Genomic DNA, 17852 nt, shown 5'->3' with positions numbered 1-17852 from the left:
AACATGCTCAAAGTCACTAATTATCCGAGAGATGCAATTCAAAACGACAATGCGGTACCATCTCACAGCTGTCAGAATGGCTATTATCAACAAATCAACAAACGACAAGTGCTGGCGAGGATGTGAAGAAAAAGGAACCCTCGTTCACTGCTGGTGGGAATGCAGACTGGTGCAGCCACTGTGGAGAACAGTATGGAGTTTCCTCAAAAAACTAAAAATGGAGCTCCCATTTGACCCAGTAATCTCACTTCTAGGAATATATCCCAAGAAACCAGAAACACCAATCAGAAAGTATATATGCACCCCTATGTTCATAGCAGCACAATTCACCATAGCTAAGATTTGGAAACAGCCTAAATGCCCATCAGCAGATGAGTGTATTAGAAAACTATGGTACATCTACACAATGGAATACTATGCTGCTATAAAAAATAAGGAATTCTTACCATTTGCAGCAGCATGGATGGACCTGGAGAGCATTATGTTAAGTGAAATAAGCCAGGCAATGAAAGAAAAATACCACATGATCTCACTCATTTATGGAAAATAAAGAACATTATAACCTGATGAATAAAAAGATAGATACAGAGGCAGTAAAGCACCAAACAGACTGACAAATTACAGCGGGAAGGCTGGGGAGTGTTGGGGAGGGAGGGAAATAGATCAACCAAAGGACTTGTATGCATGCATATAAGCACACCAATGGACACAAGACACTGGGGTGTTGGGATGAGGGCATGCGACCGGGTGTAGGGGAGGGTGGGGGAAGGTCAATGGGGAAAAAAAGGAGATATATGTACTAATATATGTAATACTTTAAACAATTTTAAAAAATAAAATGCTCATGTTAACAAAATAAATAAATAAATAAAATGCAAAAGGTTAAAAAGAAACAACAAATTTTAAAAGGAGAGAAAAACAGTTATCTACAAAGGAGCTCCCATAACACTGTCAGCTTGATTTCTCAACAGAAAATTTGTAGGATAGAAGAAAATGGCAAGAAATAATAAAAGCAATGAAAAGTAAAGACCTATAACCAAGATTACTACACTTCCCAGGAAAACTATTATTTAGAATCAAAGGTAATGTAAAGAGCTTCCCAGACAAGAAAGAGCTAAAGGAATTCATCAACACCAAACCAATATTACATGAAATATTAAAGAGTCTTCTTCAAGAATAATTTTTAATATAAAAAATATGAACAATAAAATGGCAATAAATACATACCTATCAACAATTAAATCTAAAACTCAAGTAAAGAAACAAACTGAACAGACTCATAGATACAGAGAACATTTTGATGGGAGGGGATTTGGGGGATGGGTGAAAAAGTGAAGGAATTAAGGACAAATTGGTTCTTACAGGACAGTCATGGGGGTGTAAAGTACAGCATAGGGAATAAAGTAAATGACATTCTAATAACTATGCATGGTGTCAGATGGATAAAAAATTTATCAGGATAATCACTTAGTAAGGTATATAATTTCTAATCACGGGGTGTACACCTGAACCTACTATAATATTATATGATAACCATAATTAAAAAATAAAACTCGAAAACATGTATTTGCAAAGATATATGCACCCCTATGTTCACTGCAGCATTATTCATGGTGGCAAGATAATGGAAACAACCAAAATGTCTTGCAATAGAAGACTGGATAAAGAAGATGTGATACATATACACAATGGAATACTACTCAGCTGTAAAAAAAAGGATGAAATACTACAATTTGCAACAACATGGATGGACCTTGAGAATATTATGCTAAGTGAAATAATTCAGTCAGAAAAAGCTAAGAACCACTCATATTTGAGATATAAAACTGAAACTTGTGAACACAAACAGCAGTGTGGTGGTTGCCAGAGAGGAGGAGGTAGGGAAGAAGAGGGTCCTAATATATGGTAACGAGAGAAAATCTGACTTTGTGTGGTGGGCACACAGTGCAATATACAGATCTTGTAACATAGAAACTCATACCTGAAACCTGGGTGATCATATTAACCAATCTCACCCCAATAAATGTAATTTAAAAATTTTTTTAATAAAAATATAAATGCAGGAAGAGGAAAAAAAAGAATAACAGGTAGAGAGTGTGATCCTGAAACCTGTGTTCCTGGAAGGAAATAAGCAAGAGTCTTTTATCACTTTTGTTGAAGGGGCAAGAGAATGTTTGTCTTGGAGCCTAAGTACAGTCTTATTGAGTTTTTGTGATTAGGTACCATGAGGCTTCTTGGCTTTACCAGACAACCTTCCCCCAGTCCTCATATGTCTTCTGGGAAGCATTTATCTTCTGTTGAGAAGAGAACTGAAATATCTAGAGGAGGTATTTCTATAAAATATGCTGGATGAAAGGGGGAAAAATCATTTGTTTTGTTGATCCTGAAAAAAAATATGGAGCTTGTACTGTCTGGAAGGGCAAGGAAAATTCGATAAAGTAGTTCCTTAGGATTAAAAATTAGAGCCTGGGATGCATGTTTTTCAGATTTAAAGTTCAGATGAATGCTACTTGTAGTCGGTGGCTACCCATATCTTGCTCTTCTTGCTATGGTGTGTCAGAAGCTTCCCAGGCCCTTGATATTTCAGCTGAGATGGCTGAGAAAGTGATCTGTGCAGGATCACAAACTCTGGATGCTCTTTCCCCAGAAAACTAGTCCCTAAAAGTGGTTTTCATAAAATGGAGATGAGAAGACACTGCTCTATTGATTATCTGTTCCCAAAATGTTTGCAGTTGATGCTTGGGATTTAACTCAGAATAAACCAAGAGTTCTCAATCCAGAAGAAATTACAAATGGGACCAAATTCACTGATAAGGGTGCACTTACTGAAAATTCTGGACACAATGTGTTAGTTCATGTAGATGGAGGTATCTCAGCTTACTTGGTTGAATGAAAGAAACCAAGACTTAGTGGTGACCTATATTTAATAAAGTTGTCACAGCTTCCCTGGCATGATGTGGAAGAGGAAACCCAAAGGCTTATTTAGAGTGACAAAATATTGGAGTGGATTTACCACATTTGATCTGCACACCCACTACAATCCTCATATGCTTTTATAATAAACTAGAGGCCCAGTGCACGAAATTCATGCATGGAGGGGAGAGGTAGGGTCCCTCAGCCCAGCCTGCACCCTCTCCAATCCAGGACCCCTCGGGGGATGTCCGACTGCCGGTTTAGGCCCGATCCAAACCAGCAGTCGGACATCCCTCACGCAATCCAGGACCTGCCTGCCTGATTGCCCCTAACCACTCTGCCTGCCAGCCTGATGTACCTAACTGCTCCCCTGCCAACCTGATCGTCCCTAACCACTCTGCCTGCCTACCTGATCGCCCCTGCCTGATCACTCCTAACTGCTGGCCTGATGGCCCCTAACTGCGCCCCTGCCTGCCTGTTCGCCCTAACCACTCTGCCTGCCAGCCTGATGTGCCTAACTGCTCCCCTGCTGACCTGATCACCCCTAACTGCGCCCCTGTCTGCCTGATCGCCCCTAACTGCATCTGCCTGCCTGCCTGGTCACCCCTAACTGCTCCCCTGCTGGCCTTACCACCCCTAACCACTCTGCCTGCCTGCCTGACCACCCCTAACCACCTTTTCCTGCCTGCCTGATCACCCCTAACTGCTCCCCTGCTGGCCTGATCACCCCTAACCACTTCTGCCTGCCTGCATGCCTGATCTTGTCCCCAACGGCTCCCTCGCCAGCCCGATCACGCCCCTAACTACTTGCTCCCACATGCCGACCTGATCGCCCCAACTGCCTTCCCCTGCCAGCCTGATTGCCCCCAACTGCCCTCCCCTGCCGACCTGATTGCCCCCTAACTGCCCTCCCCTGCCGGCCTGATCGCCCCCAACTGCTTGCTCCCCTGCGTCGGCCTAATTGCCCCCTAACTGCTTGCTCCCTCGTGCCGGCCTGATCTCACACCTAACTGCACCTAACTGCTTGTTCCCCCGCGCCGACCTGATTGCACCCCTAACTGCTTTCTCCCGACACTGGCCTGATTGCACCCTAACTGCTTGTTCCCCCACGCCAGCCTGATCGCCCCCTAACTGCTTGCTTCCCCACACCAGCCTGATCGCCCAACTGCTTGCTCCCCCACGCCGGCCTGATCACCCCCTAACTGCTTGCTCCCCCACGCCAGCGATCGCCCCTAACTGCTTGCTCCATGTGCTGGCCTGATCTCGCCCCTAACTGCTTGCTTCCCATGCTGGCCTGATTGCCCCTAATTGCCTCTGCCTTGGCCCCTGCCACCGTAGCTTTGTCCAGAAGGAAGTCCACATCCAGAAGATGTCCGGTTGACCTGGTATAATTAGCATATTACCCTTTTATTAATATAGATGAGGTCTTGTCAGGAGGCAGAACCACATTAGCAAGCTGAACAGGGAAATTTTATCATAAAGAATTAGTAACAGAAGATGAACTACTATGAGGGGAAAAAGAATACTGGAATAGGCCCTGGCTGGGTAGCTCAGTTGGTTAGAGCATTATCCTGATACACCCAGATTAGGGTTCAATCTCTGGTAAGGGCACATACAAGAAGCAACTAATGAATGCATAAACAAATGGAACAACAAATCAATATTTCTCTATCTAAAATCAATAAATAAAAGTAAAAAAAAGAATACTGGGATAGAAAATGAATGGAATTGCCACTTCCTGTAGGGCTATGGTAGACTACTCTAAGATAAACTAGGAAGAGGGCCTCTCTCCTCAAGTCCTCATTACCTAAGACTTAGCTTCAAACTCTGTTGGAGAGGATGTGGCTTTTGCCCATTGGATGGCAGAGGAGCTCACTGAGGTATCACAGGTGAAAGTGAATGCCAAAAAAAATTACTGGGAACATGCTAGCTGGGGCACCAGTAAAATTAGTTGGAAAGCCACCCAGTGGCATTCCCCAAAACGTACTACAGTGGTCCTCCCTTATCCACATGGGATATGATCCAACCCCCAGTGGATGGATGACTAAAACCACAGATAGCACTGAACCCTATATATACTTTGTTTTTCCTATATATACATAACTATGATAAAATTTATAAATTAAGGCACATAAAGAGATTATCAACAATTGTATATAATAAAAGCCTATATTTAATAAAAGCCTATATTTAATATGCATATTGTCCCCTTGGGTGGTCATTTGACTGGGAGTCCGACCACTCGCTATGACGTGCACTGTCCACCAGGGAGCAGCACAGAACATGGAGGGCGTCGGCGATGTGGCACTGGCAGCGGGCGGCAATGGAGGCGCTGCTGGCCCCGATGGGCCCCGACAAGAGCGTGACCACAGCAGGATGGTGTAGCAGGTGAGCGGGTGGCGACAGATCAAGGCAGGTGCAAGCAGGGGCCCGATTGCCCTGCCAATCACTCCACAGACTGTGACCAGCAGTAGTGGTGGGGGGTGGAGCTGCCACCTGGCTTCCAGATGCTGAGGGAGTCGGGCGGGGGGGTGGCCCCAATCAATCGCCCTGTAGGCAGGATGGTGGAGCAGGTGAGGGGGCGGCACCAGGCCAAGGTGGGGTGCCAGGCGGGGCTGTGGGGCTGTGAGGCTGGGGGTGTGAGCTGGGGCCCGATCTCCGCAGGACACCCCGAGGCACCACACCTGTGCATGAATTCATGCACCAGGCCTCTAGTAACTAAGAATAAAGTAGATCAATTATAATATGTGAATGTGTTCTCTCTCTCTCTCTCCCCCCAATAATTTTATATTTTTCAGTCCAAACCTATTCTTGAATCTGTGTAACCATCCCTTACTTGCAATATATGGCTTGGTGTCACTCATTTCAGGAGATCCCTTGCTGAAGTCTCTGTATAGGTTCGATATCTGGTATAACACACTGCTGTCAATTGGACCACATTTTCTGTTCAGGTCTTCCACCAAATTAACGTCTTTTCTATCTTAACTAAGCACTTATTACACTCTATGGCCATAATATTTACAGTTAAAAGTACAAGAGCAAAACTAGCACAAATTTCTTTGTCTTGCTTCACAATTTCACTAATAAAAGATTCATTTTACTGAAGATTTTAGCAACCTCAGGATACTTTTTTTTTCACTTTCTATGTCAAGACCTTTCACCTTTTCACTTAAAGAAAGCACTTTACAGCTTCTCTTTGGTATATCCAAATTGTCAGCATCACTACTCTTGCACTTTGGGATCATTATTAAGTAACATAAAGGTTACTTGAGCACAGGCACTGCAATACCCTAACAGTCAATTTGATAACCAAGATGGACACCCAGTGACTAACAGGTAGGTAGCGTATACAGCCTGGATACACTGGGCAAAGGAGTAATTCACATCCCAGGGGGGATGCAGTGAGACGGTGCGAGATTTCATTATACTACTCAGAACAGCATGCAATTTAAAACTTATGAATGGTTTATTTCTGTGATTTCCCATTTAATATTTTCAGGTGGTGGCTGACCACAAGTAAATGGAACCGCAGAAAAAGAAACTACAGGCCGACAATGGGGGGTCTACGGAATGAGCTGTCTGCTGGGATGCCAGTGAAACCCATTATATGATGTGCACTGCTTAGTCTCCTACATACAACCAGCAGCCACAGCATAAGAACAAGAAGAAAACACTGGAACCAGGAACAGAAAATCCTTCCATTCCAGGGTCTCTCTGGGACCCCCTTCTAACATGATTTAACATTGTGCCAACTGTCAAAACAATAGAAAGCAGCCTGGCCGGTGTGACTCTGTGGTTGAGCTTTGACTTATGAACCAGTTAGTCACAGTTCGATTTCCGGTCAGGGCACGAGCCCAGGTTGCGGCTTGATCCCCAGTAGGGGGTTTGTAGGAGACGGGCAATCAATGATTCTCTCTCATCACTGATGTTTCTATCTCTCTCTCCTTTCCTCTCTGAAATCGATCAATCAAATCTTTAGAAGAGGGTGAATTTAGAACTGAGAGGCATTAAATTGATTATCTGTACAGTTGGGGACATAGCAAAATAAAGTTGGCCTCAGGTGTTAATTACTGAGCCTGGATAATGTGCATAAGATTATTATGCTATTCTGTCCACTCTATATTTGAAAATTATTATTAAAAAAGCTTTTCTTATTTGCTTTTGGGTTCCTAAAGCATGGGTTCTGAAGTCAACCTGCCTGACTTCAAATCCTGACCACTAACTGACCCACTATTTTAGGGCTGTGTTTCCCCATTTTAATAATAGTACCTACCTCACTAGAGGTATGGGGAGGATGGAAATAGATATTACATACAAAGCAATTTGTGCAGAGCGGGTATGTTCTCAATAAATCTTATCTATTATTATTATTTTCATTATTTACTGGTACTGACAATTTTAATTTTTAAGATACAGGATATTAGTACCACACCATAAAAATAAATATCCATGAACAACTCTATTCCAACAAACTGGACAACCTGGAGGAAATGGACATATTCCTAGAAAAATATAACCTTCGAAAACTCAATCAGGAAGAATCTAAACATCTCAATAGGACAATAACTATGGAAGAAATTGAAGCAGTCATCAAAAAGCTTCCAGCAAACAAAAGCCTGGGGCCAGACGGCTTCACAGGGGAGTTTTACCAAACATTCAAGGAAGAACTAAAACCTATCCTCCTTAGATTATTCCAAAAAATTCAAGAGGAAGGAACACTTCCAAGCCCATACTATGAAGCCAGCATCACCCTAATCCCAAAACCAGATAAAGACAACACAATGAAGGAGAATTACAGGCCAATATCCCTCATGAATGTAGATGCCAAAATCCTCAACAAAATTCTAGCAAATCGTATCCAGCAGTACATCAGAAAGATCATACACCATGACCAAGTAGGATTTATCCCAGGGATGCAGGATGGTACAATATCCGCAAATCAATAAACGTGATACATCACATAAACAAATTGAGAGAGAAAAACCACACAGTCATATCAATTGATGCAGAAAAAGCATTTGACAAAATCCAACACCCTTTCTTGATAAAAACTCTCAACAAGGTGGGAATAGAAGGCTCATACCTCAACATAATAAAAGCTATATATGATAAATCCACAGCTATCATCATACTCAATGGGCAAAAACTAAAACCATTTCCCCTAAGAACAGGAACAAGACAGGGATGCCCACTCTCACCACTCCTGTTCGACATAGCACTGGAAGTATTAGCCATTGCAATTAGACAAGAAGAAGAAGTAAAAGGCATCCAAATTGGAAAAGAAGAAGTAAAGCTGTCCTTATTTGCAGATGACATGATATTGTACATAAAAACCCAAAAGACTCCATCACAAAAACTAATAGACTTAATAAATGAACTCGGCAATGTAGCAGGATACAAAATTAATGCCAAGAAATCTATGGCATTTCTATACACCAATAGTGAACTTACAGAAAGAGAGACTAAAAAAGCAATCCCATTTACCATCTCACCAAAATAATTAAGATACCTAGGAATAAACTTAACCAAGGAGGTAAAAGACCTATACGTGGAAAACTACCGGACACTGAAAAAAGAAATAGAGGAAGACGTAAACAGATGGAAGAACATACCATGTTCATGGATTGGGAGAATCAACATCATTAAAATGTCCATACTACCCAAAGCAATCTATAGATTCAATGCACTCCCCATTAAAATACCAACAGCATATTTCACAGACGTAGAAAGAACTCTCCAAAAATTCATCAGGAATAAAAAAAAGACCCCGAATAGCCACAGCAATCCTGAGAAAGAAGAACAAAGTAGGTGGGATCTCAATACCTGATTTCAAGCTGTATTACAAAGCCACTGTTCTCAAAACAGCCTGGTACTGGCACAAGAACAGACATAGACCAATGGAATAGAATAGAGAATCCAGATATCGACCCAAATCACTATGCTCAATTAATATTTGACAAAGGAGGCATGAACATACAATAGAGTCAAGACAGTCTCTTCAATAAATGGTGTTGGGAAAATTGGACAGATACATGCAAAAACATGAAACTAGACCACCAACCTACACCACACACAAAAATAAACTCAAAATGGATAAAGGACTTAAACATAAGACGGGAAACCATAAAAATACTAGAGGAATCCACAGGCAGAGAAATCTCAGACATATGCCAAAGCAATTTCTTCACCGATACTGCTCCTAGGGCAATGGAAACTAAAGAGAAAATAAACAAATGGGACTACATCAAAATAAAAAGCTTTTACACAGCAAAGGAGACCATCAATAAAACAACAAGAAAGCCCACTGCTTGGGAGAACATATTTGCCAATGATATCAACGATAAGGGTTTAATCTCCAACATTTACAGGGAACTCATGCAGCTTAACAAAAAGAAAATACACAACCTAATAAAAAAAATGGGCAACTGATCTAAATAGACACTGTTCTAAAAAAGACAGAAGGAAGGCAAAGAGACATATGAAAACCTGCTCAAAGTCACTAATCATCAGAGATGCAAATCAAAACAACAATGCGGTACCATCTCACACCTGTCAGAATGGCTATTATCAACAAATCAACAAATGACAAGTGCTGGAGAGGATGCGGAGAAAAAGGAACCCTTGTGCACTGCTGGTGGGAATGCAGACTGGTGCAGCCACTGTGGAGAACAGTATGGAGTTTCCTCAAAAAACTAAAAATGAAACTCCCATTTGACCCAGTGATCCCACTTCTAGGAATATATCCCAAGAAACTAGAAACACCAATCAGAAATATATATGCACCCCTATGTTCATAGCAGCACAATTCACCATAGCTAAGGTTTGGAAACAGCCTAAATGCCCATCAGCAGATGAGTGGATTAAAAAACTGTGGTACATCTTCACAATGGAATACTACGCTGCGTTAAAAAAGAAGGAGTTCTTACCATTTGCAACTTCATGGATGGACCTAGAGAGCATTATGCTAAGTGAAATAAGCCAGGCAGAGACAGATAAATATCACATGATCTCACTCATTTGTGGAATATAATGAACAACATAAACTGATGAACAAAAATAGATCCAGAGACAGAGAAACATCAATCAGAACGTCAAACCTCAGGGAAGGTAGGGGACAGTGGGGGTAAGGGGGAGAGATCAACCAAAGGACTTATATGCATGCATATAAGCCTAATCAATGGACACAGACAACAGGAGGGATGGGGTCATGAATGGGAGGTGGGGGTAATGGGGGAATAAGGACACATATGTAATACCTTAATCAATAAAGAAATTTAAAAATAAATAAATAAATAAATAAATATCCACAAAAATAGAACTTGGTAACTCATAATAAATTATTCCATAGACACAGGTGGTTTTACCTTTGGAATGCTACATATAGATCCATTATAAATTTGTCCTTCAAAGAATAACTTACTTTATCCTTGATTTTGTCAGCTCTAGCATCCAAAGGCTGGTTTTTGTTTTGATCCTGATTACATTTTCGATTTCCTCCACCTGAGCTTATACTTTTAGTTTGTCCAACGGAACTGGAAGCAGTAGTGGATAGTACAGATGTGTTGATACCAGACACAGATGAAGTACTGTTTCCATTTATTGACCCATTTACACCTTGGAAAAGAAAGATGTTTATAAAATAGAATTCATTCAATCACATAAAAGAATGAAGTAATGCTATATGCTATAATGTGATGATTCTTGAAAACATAATGCAACGTGAAAGCGCCAGATACAAAAGGTCCCAACTTGTATGATAAGGTCTATGAGAAATTACATGGAGGTGATGGTTGCACAATGATGTGAATGCAATAAGTGCCACTGAATTATTCACTTTAAAATGGTTAATTTTACATTTATGTGATTTTCACTTCAATTTTTTAAAACATCAAGAAAGATAATTAAATGCAAACACTCATCCTTTCAGAGCAAACTCCCCCAAATACTACCTCAAGCAAAAAGAAAGATAATAATAAACCATCTAAAATGTTATTATAATTTGCAAATGATAGTCTAACAATCATGAACAACAGAAATGTTAATAATCATTAAAAAAAAAAGAATACTAGCATATTTGTTTTAATCAACTTAAAGCTTAATTACAGAAGAAGTAAATATTATGGTGGGTTACATAATAAAGCTAGTGAGATACAGGGGCAAAAGCAGCAGAGTTTGGAGTTAGAAGACCTAGGTTCAAACCCTGCTTGCTACATCAATCTATAAGCAACATTTCCTTAAATAACTTATTTAACCTTGGCTGCAAAAAAAAAAACCACTAAATGATATTTAATGTTGGTGGCAAAATGAGAATATTTCCAATCCTGAAGAGTTATTTTAAGAATTAAGCAATGCAATGTGAAAGTGTCCAGCACAATGCTTTATAAATGTTATTAAACTTGAACTCTACTGATAATACATATTGAAACAGAGGGTTTTAAATACTTCATTTAAGTTAATACCTTTTTCAGGACCATTTCGATTACTTTTTCCTGCAGTCCTTGAATGGAATGAAGAAGATTCATGATTCTGGGCTGGAGGAGCAAACAGTGGTGGAATTCCCAGTAACGGTGGAAAGAAGGCTGCCCCTGTACGAGTATGAACATCTGCTGTTCGCCACCATTCTGCACCTCAAAACCAAACACCAGACAAGCAAAAATATCTGAATTAACTTTCTAGTTAATGTAACAATGCTAAAAAGTTGTTAAGTTTCAACTTGAAACAGAATTGCTGAATCTTTCTAATTGAAAGTTTGCTACTTAGAAGTTATACACTTATTATTCCTCTCATTAAGATAGTATCCAGTGGTTGAGCATTGACCTGTGAACCAGGAGGTCACGGTTCGATTCCCGATCAGGGCACATGCCCGGGGTTGCTGGCTCAATCTCCAGTATGGCATGTGCAGGAGACAGCCGATCAATAATTCTCTCTCATCATTAATGTTTCTCTCTCTCCCTCTTCCTTCCTCTCTGAAATCAATAAAAATATATTAAGAAAAAAAACAAAAAGATAGTATCCAGGAATCTTCGCTCAGGAACCTCCTTGAGTTCAAGTTTATAAAGAACAAAGGTTTTAAAAATAAAGTGGAAAACTTGGAATATTAAAGATTTATTTGACTCTGATGACTTTTACCATAGTAAAAGAAAAAAAATATTTAACACTATTTTAATGCCTTAGGATTTAAGATTAGTGTTAAAAATTTCCTCAAATTACATCATAGATATGGCTCTGATAAATCAGGTTGTTTAAATAGTAATACAAAGACTATTGTTATCCAGTATACCTCAAATGCATTTTTGAAAGAAAAAGTTCTATACTCAAACAGAAACATAAAGACAGTAAAATCAGTAAGCCTTATTCTTTCTTTTCTTTTTTTTTTTTGTGGGGGGTGGGGTGGGGGTGGAGAAGCTAAGAATAAAAAGAGCTCAAAGAAGATCTCAAAATAAGTAAGTCATATTAAAATATAAAAGATTTATAAAGTTTCTCCCCTTAAAGTTAATAAAAAAAAAAAACGGTAAACTTTGGCAATACTTCCTCTCATAAGTTATGAATAATAATGATTGTTTTATCACTGCAAAATGACTAAATGTAGAAAGTCATCAAAAATGTAATTTAAATGTTCAAATTGTGGCTCTCAGTTAAAACTTCTAAAAGTGGAGAAAAGCCAAATTTTATAGAATACGTTTTTCAAGGAAGGGTAAAGATTAAGAAAATAATCCAAAGGAAAGTCTTGTATTGCCCCTTCTAAAATTTCAGAAACAATCTTTTCCAATTAACTCATCTGCTAGATTACCAAATTAGTTATAACCTTCGAGGCTAATTTTCCAAGATATATGCAAATATTTTTCCTCGATTATAACATCCATAAGGAAATTAGAGGGAAAAATCTCAATAATACAGCATGGGAAATTTTGAATATTGCTAGTATACTATATTATATGGTCTTTAAAGCTTTTCTGGGAATATCACTCTCCATTAAAAATAGGATGTAAAGTGATGTGCACCTTCATTATCTAATGGCAACACTGCTTTTTTTTTTTAAAGTGACATGTTCATGATGGCTACCATTCTAAAAGGTCTAAAAAAAACAGTATAAGCAAAAAACTGCAAAAGCTATTCTTCTGCACTGCGGGAAGGCAGGAAGGCGCTGCTGGTGAAATGACACCAATGTATATTCAGCAGGGCCTGAATGATGGGAACTCAACCAAGAATAACTACACAAAGGCATTAATCATTTATCCACTGTTTAGATGAAAGAAGTGTATTTAGATAGGAAGAAAAACTGTGTATTTTGGGCTTATATCAGCACAGTTGGAATCTATTGTTATTTGAAAACTAGGTTCCACATAGCTGACAAAAAGGGACTGAGGTTTTCCAAAGATATTTATATTATTTAATATAGAGTCTATAATTAAAACATTACAGTTGAATGTATAGACTTTGTAAACAACCAGAAAATTGGTAAGGTAATCAAACTGTAGTAAGATTTGAATATTTAGACATAAACTGAGGAAAAACACAAAAATGTACTTTAGAATATCAATAGTACACAATAGGGACTAGAAAAAAAGACAACTGGAAAATGTGTGTAATAAAAAAGCTGATACTGCAAGTAAAAAACAACAAGTAAATAAGGTCAATCGAATAAAAAGATAAAAATTACAGGGCTGCTGATTACAAACTGTACAGATGTCTAATATTTCATAGAAAGTAACAATTTTTGTTAAGTAACAGCTATTTATCTTCCAAATTGAAGAAAATAAAAAAAAATTTAGTCACAAACTAGCTTGTTTATAACGTGTTATGTAAAAAATAAGGATTACATAAACCAGTACATGATTTCTAAATGTATTCAAAGGAGGTAACAGCATACAGCAACATTCATTAATCATATTCAACTGAAAGACTCCAATATTTCAGAGGCTATGCTAAATCTCAATTAGAACCTAGAAGATATAGTAAAATTTTAAAATCTTTCATACTTGAGAGCCAGGTACTTCACAAAATTCATGGAAATATAATATAAAAATATAATAACCAAAAACTTTATATTTTTAAAGAAATTACCATGAAATAATATTTCAATATTAAATAAAAACAATTTTATTATACTAATGTCCATTAAATACTGCACCTGTTGATTTAATCATTTGAAATGCAGAATAATCTACATGTCCATAAAAATTTAAAAATAAATTCTTACTCATTTAAAATTCCTAGTAATTCCTTCCCTGTGTGTCTTCATTTAGTAGGTCATTTCAAAAATTTGGCATTTGGATTATCCTTTTGAATAAAGCCAACTATAGAGAATTTAAATTTGTTATTATATCAAACCTACAACTTAAACATATCTTCTATAACTAGGCATAGTCTCTGTTCGTTTGGCAAAATATTCTTCTTCTACAGTCATACTTTTCATCATTAAAGACTGTGTCTTATACTTATTTGTAAATCCATCTCCTAAAAACTATAAACAACATAACATATACTATGGTAGTGTATTTCAAACTGCTTGGCCTAGTGTACAGAACATACTAAATTAATGAAAAGTTTATGTAGGTTAGGGGAATTAATTTTTTTCTGTACAGTGGGAAGTATTAGCATGGTTGAAGTCCAGAGAAGTAATTCTTTAGACTTGTTAACCATCATTACAGTGCAGAAGGTATTGGATTTTAATAATAATTACATTGTTCTTTTAGAAATGCTCAAAAGCAATACTCCAATAAACCATGAAACAAACAAATTTAAGGTATCAGTAACTATCTATATTAATATCACCTATTTTGATTTTTATTCACAATCCTATATTTCAGAAAATATCTGTTGAATGCTTATCTTGCTAAACAACCATTCTAGAAACTGACTGAATTAAATTTCTATTAGTATTTTTTAAACAAATGTTAAGACTTAGTTTAAGACTTTATTTTAACTTCTTACTCACATCACCCCTCCCCACAATTCCCTCTTCCAGACAAATGAATGAAAGGAATAATATGATTCAAAAGACAGTACTTGAAATATACAGTTAACCATCTTTCCATCATATATATAGAAGCACTTCACAATTTATTACCCATTAAAGTGGGCAAGAGAAAACACTAATGATAATTTCTAATTATGTACAGATTTTGTGTGCCAAATGCTTCACTCAGCACTAACATGGCTTATCTGCTTTCATCTTCATAGGTACTGTTATTATGATGATAACCTCATGTCTCGGATGGAAGCAGATAACTATGGCTGAGAGGTCAGATTACTTGTTCAAAGTCACACAGCTAAAACACAGCAAAGCCAGATTTAAATTCAGGTTAATTTGTGTCTATATGTATACTAATTTTTAAACAACCCTTACTAAAATTTATTAAAGTAAAATTAATCACTGGAAATACTTAAAGTTTAGTCTTTCAAAATAATATAACAAGACAAATTATAGCATGTTTGTGTAAGTTAAACTTTACTTGGTGTCTTACTAAATTCTCATAATCTGTAGAATTTGGGATAATTCTGGTCTTGCTGCCACATATGTGGTGCAAATCTAGAGTTGTTTTGATTGATTATAAAAGAATATATAGAAATTCAAGAGCCAAGCTCATCTTCCTGACTAAGTGCAGAGAAGTGAGAACTCAAAATAACAGTCCAGAGATGTTTATTATAAGCACTAGACTTTAGTTTTCCAGTATGAGGTATTTTTTTTACATCAAAGCTGAGAAAAAAATTCATCAAAAACACGAGGAAAACTTGGCTTAATTATTCACTTTTGGTGCAGATGCCTATTTCCCTGGCTAAACACTTAAGTATCTAACTGCATTGCCATGTAGCACACATAGTGTGGTGTGTTTTTTGCACATGATAAATAGGATTGAGCAAATTCTTGCACAAGAGTTTTAATATACCAGGCATTAGACTATTTCTTTTTGTTCAATTTAATAAATTACTGCTTGAACATTTTCAAGCTTTCCTTCTTTCCTTGAACAGATGTTTACCTGGAAAAGATGCTAGTTGGGGATGTGCGGCTAAGGCTGTGGGTGTACCAAGTGTCCCCAAACCACCAAATTCTGAATGCCCTGAGCTGGCTGAATGTAGACCAAAGACTGGGTGGCTGACCATTGGGAAGGCACTCGACACTGTGGACAGGTTAAACGGTTGATCCCCAGCTGCTCTGAATAAATGTCCTGGGAGGGAAAAGAACACACTTAAAGTTGTACTATAACAACAGATGAGATTTATCTGATTTTAGCATTCATAAATTAGATAAAATTTTATACTTTCTTATTTATTATATTTTTACTAGTATCTTGCATTTTCTTTTGCATTTCTATTCATCAATAAGATGAATAAGATGTTACAGAATAAGATGTTTCTACAACATGAAAGTACTTTAGTAAATATAATTAAAATAAATGATATAACCTTATTTACTTTGAGTTTGAGAAATGATGCTTTCAGCAAATAATTTTCACTAGTTATAGTGGTTTGACCTGCAGAAGTGAGTGAACTTTCTGTTAACAAATGCACATTAATATAGTATTAAAATGTTTTCACTCATAAGGAAAATAAAAACATCTTATTAATATAAGGTTCAAAACCAAAGAAATAAGTCCAGAATCTGTCACCAAGTCATTACTCAAATTATACAACTAGGCAAAGAGATTTTAGTTTCCATGTGCCAGAATTGAAGCCATGTTCTCTATCCAATACTTCTTTGATACCAAAAAGGGGATTATATTCTAGCCTGATAAAGCAATGTAGAATACAACATGAAGATTTAATGAATAAACTTCTTAAGATTATTTCTAAATGCACCCAAGGGTGTCTATCAACTTTGTGATATAAATATCATATTCAATTCTAATGTGTGACCTTCAATCTCCACTTTTACCCTAAAGAGAATCTAGTAGTGTCATAATTCCAGTTTGGGGTGTTATACAATCAAATACATGACCTCTTTTTCATACTTTGCAGGGAGTTGGCAGAAAATCTGTTAGTACTTGGAAATCTTCCTTTTACTTCCAGGAAATAATTAACTTTCCCTGGCTTGATACTAAGAAAACAATATCAAACGCCACACTCCAGGCTATTTTAAGAATTTACCATGTGAAAGGTACTGTATTCTGTGTTAAAAATAAGAATACGGTTTTCTTACTATCTCCTGTTTATATCAGACCTGGCTCTGCAGTTGAATGTAAGTAGTTTTAACACAATATGTTTGAAGGCAATGTGTTAAAAGTAATTATTTTTTTAACATTTAGCTATTAAAGATATCTCTTCTCTTTGTTTTTTTATTCTTGAAAACCAAGAGGAAGTCATCAAAAGGCAACGATATGCCCTAAAATAACACTGTACTGAAATAACACTATATTTTTTATTGAAGTAGTAAGATTTAAATAAATTGTATCAAGTCACAAGTATGTCTCATATCATCCTGTAAGATAAAAAGTTGTGATTGGGGGTCAAGATTCCACTATAACAAAGCACTAAGCAGATCCCACAGGGAAGATCCTCAAAGTATCTTTATGATGAAGGCCCACAGAGGAACTGTCAGAGGGGAGGACAAGGAAAGGACACAGACTTGGGTATCTTTTCTAAGTTAGCCAATCTTTGTTTTTGTTCATCAAAGCCTATACAGAAAATATGTGAATTTGATACTTATGTGTTATCAGAGTTCCAGACTGCATTAGCATTGAAGTTGAGTTAAAACAGGGCATGCTACTGGGGAAAAAGGTTACTCAAATATCACTACCTTCAAGACCTGTGATAGGCCTCAAGAAAGAGAAGGGGAGAGAGAGAGAGAGAGACAGAGAGAGAGACAGAGAGAGAGAGAGAGAGAGAGAGAGAGAGAGAGAGAGAGAGAGAGAAAATGTATATTTAGCATATTCTCAAAAATCCAGCTAGAATCTCTAAAAAAATAAAAATGAGCCTGTAATGTTAAGAACCAGTATTTA

The 17852-nt window shown here is 37.5% G+C and overlaps 1 protein-coding gene across 22 annotated transcripts in view; it reads right to left on the bottom strand.

The window, feature by feature from the left end:
- BAZ2B (bromodomain adjacent to zinc finger domain 2B) overlaps positions 1-17852 on the bottom strand; it is a 372529-nt gene that overhangs the window by 115295 nt on the left and 239382 nt on the right. For 8 of the 22 annotated variants that reach the window (XM_080671184.1, XM_080671185.1, XM_080671189.1 and 5 more), the window contains 3 exons: positions 15894-16082; positions 11373-11540; positions 10334-10527 (listed from right to left, as the gene is read on the bottom strand). In XM_080671184.1, the coding sequence (XP_080527310.1) occupies positions 10334-10527; positions 11373-11540; positions 15894-16082 (551 nt within the window). The remainder of the gene's footprint in view (positions 1-10333; positions 10528-11372; positions 11541-15893; positions 16083-17852) is intronic. The other 14 variants (XM_080671203.1, XM_080671188.1, XM_080671194.1 and 11 more) reach the window with 3 other exon arrangements.

This window comes from Plecotus auritus (genome assembly GCF_963455305.1).
Source record: "Plecotus auritus genome assembly, chromosome: 5".
Taxonomy (NCBI): domain Eukaryota; kingdom Metazoa; phylum Chordata; class Mammalia; order Chiroptera; family Vespertilionidae; genus Plecotus; species Plecotus auritus.
Note: the sequence above shows the minus strand (reverse complement) of the source record. Positions and strands in the feature narration are given on the sequence as shown.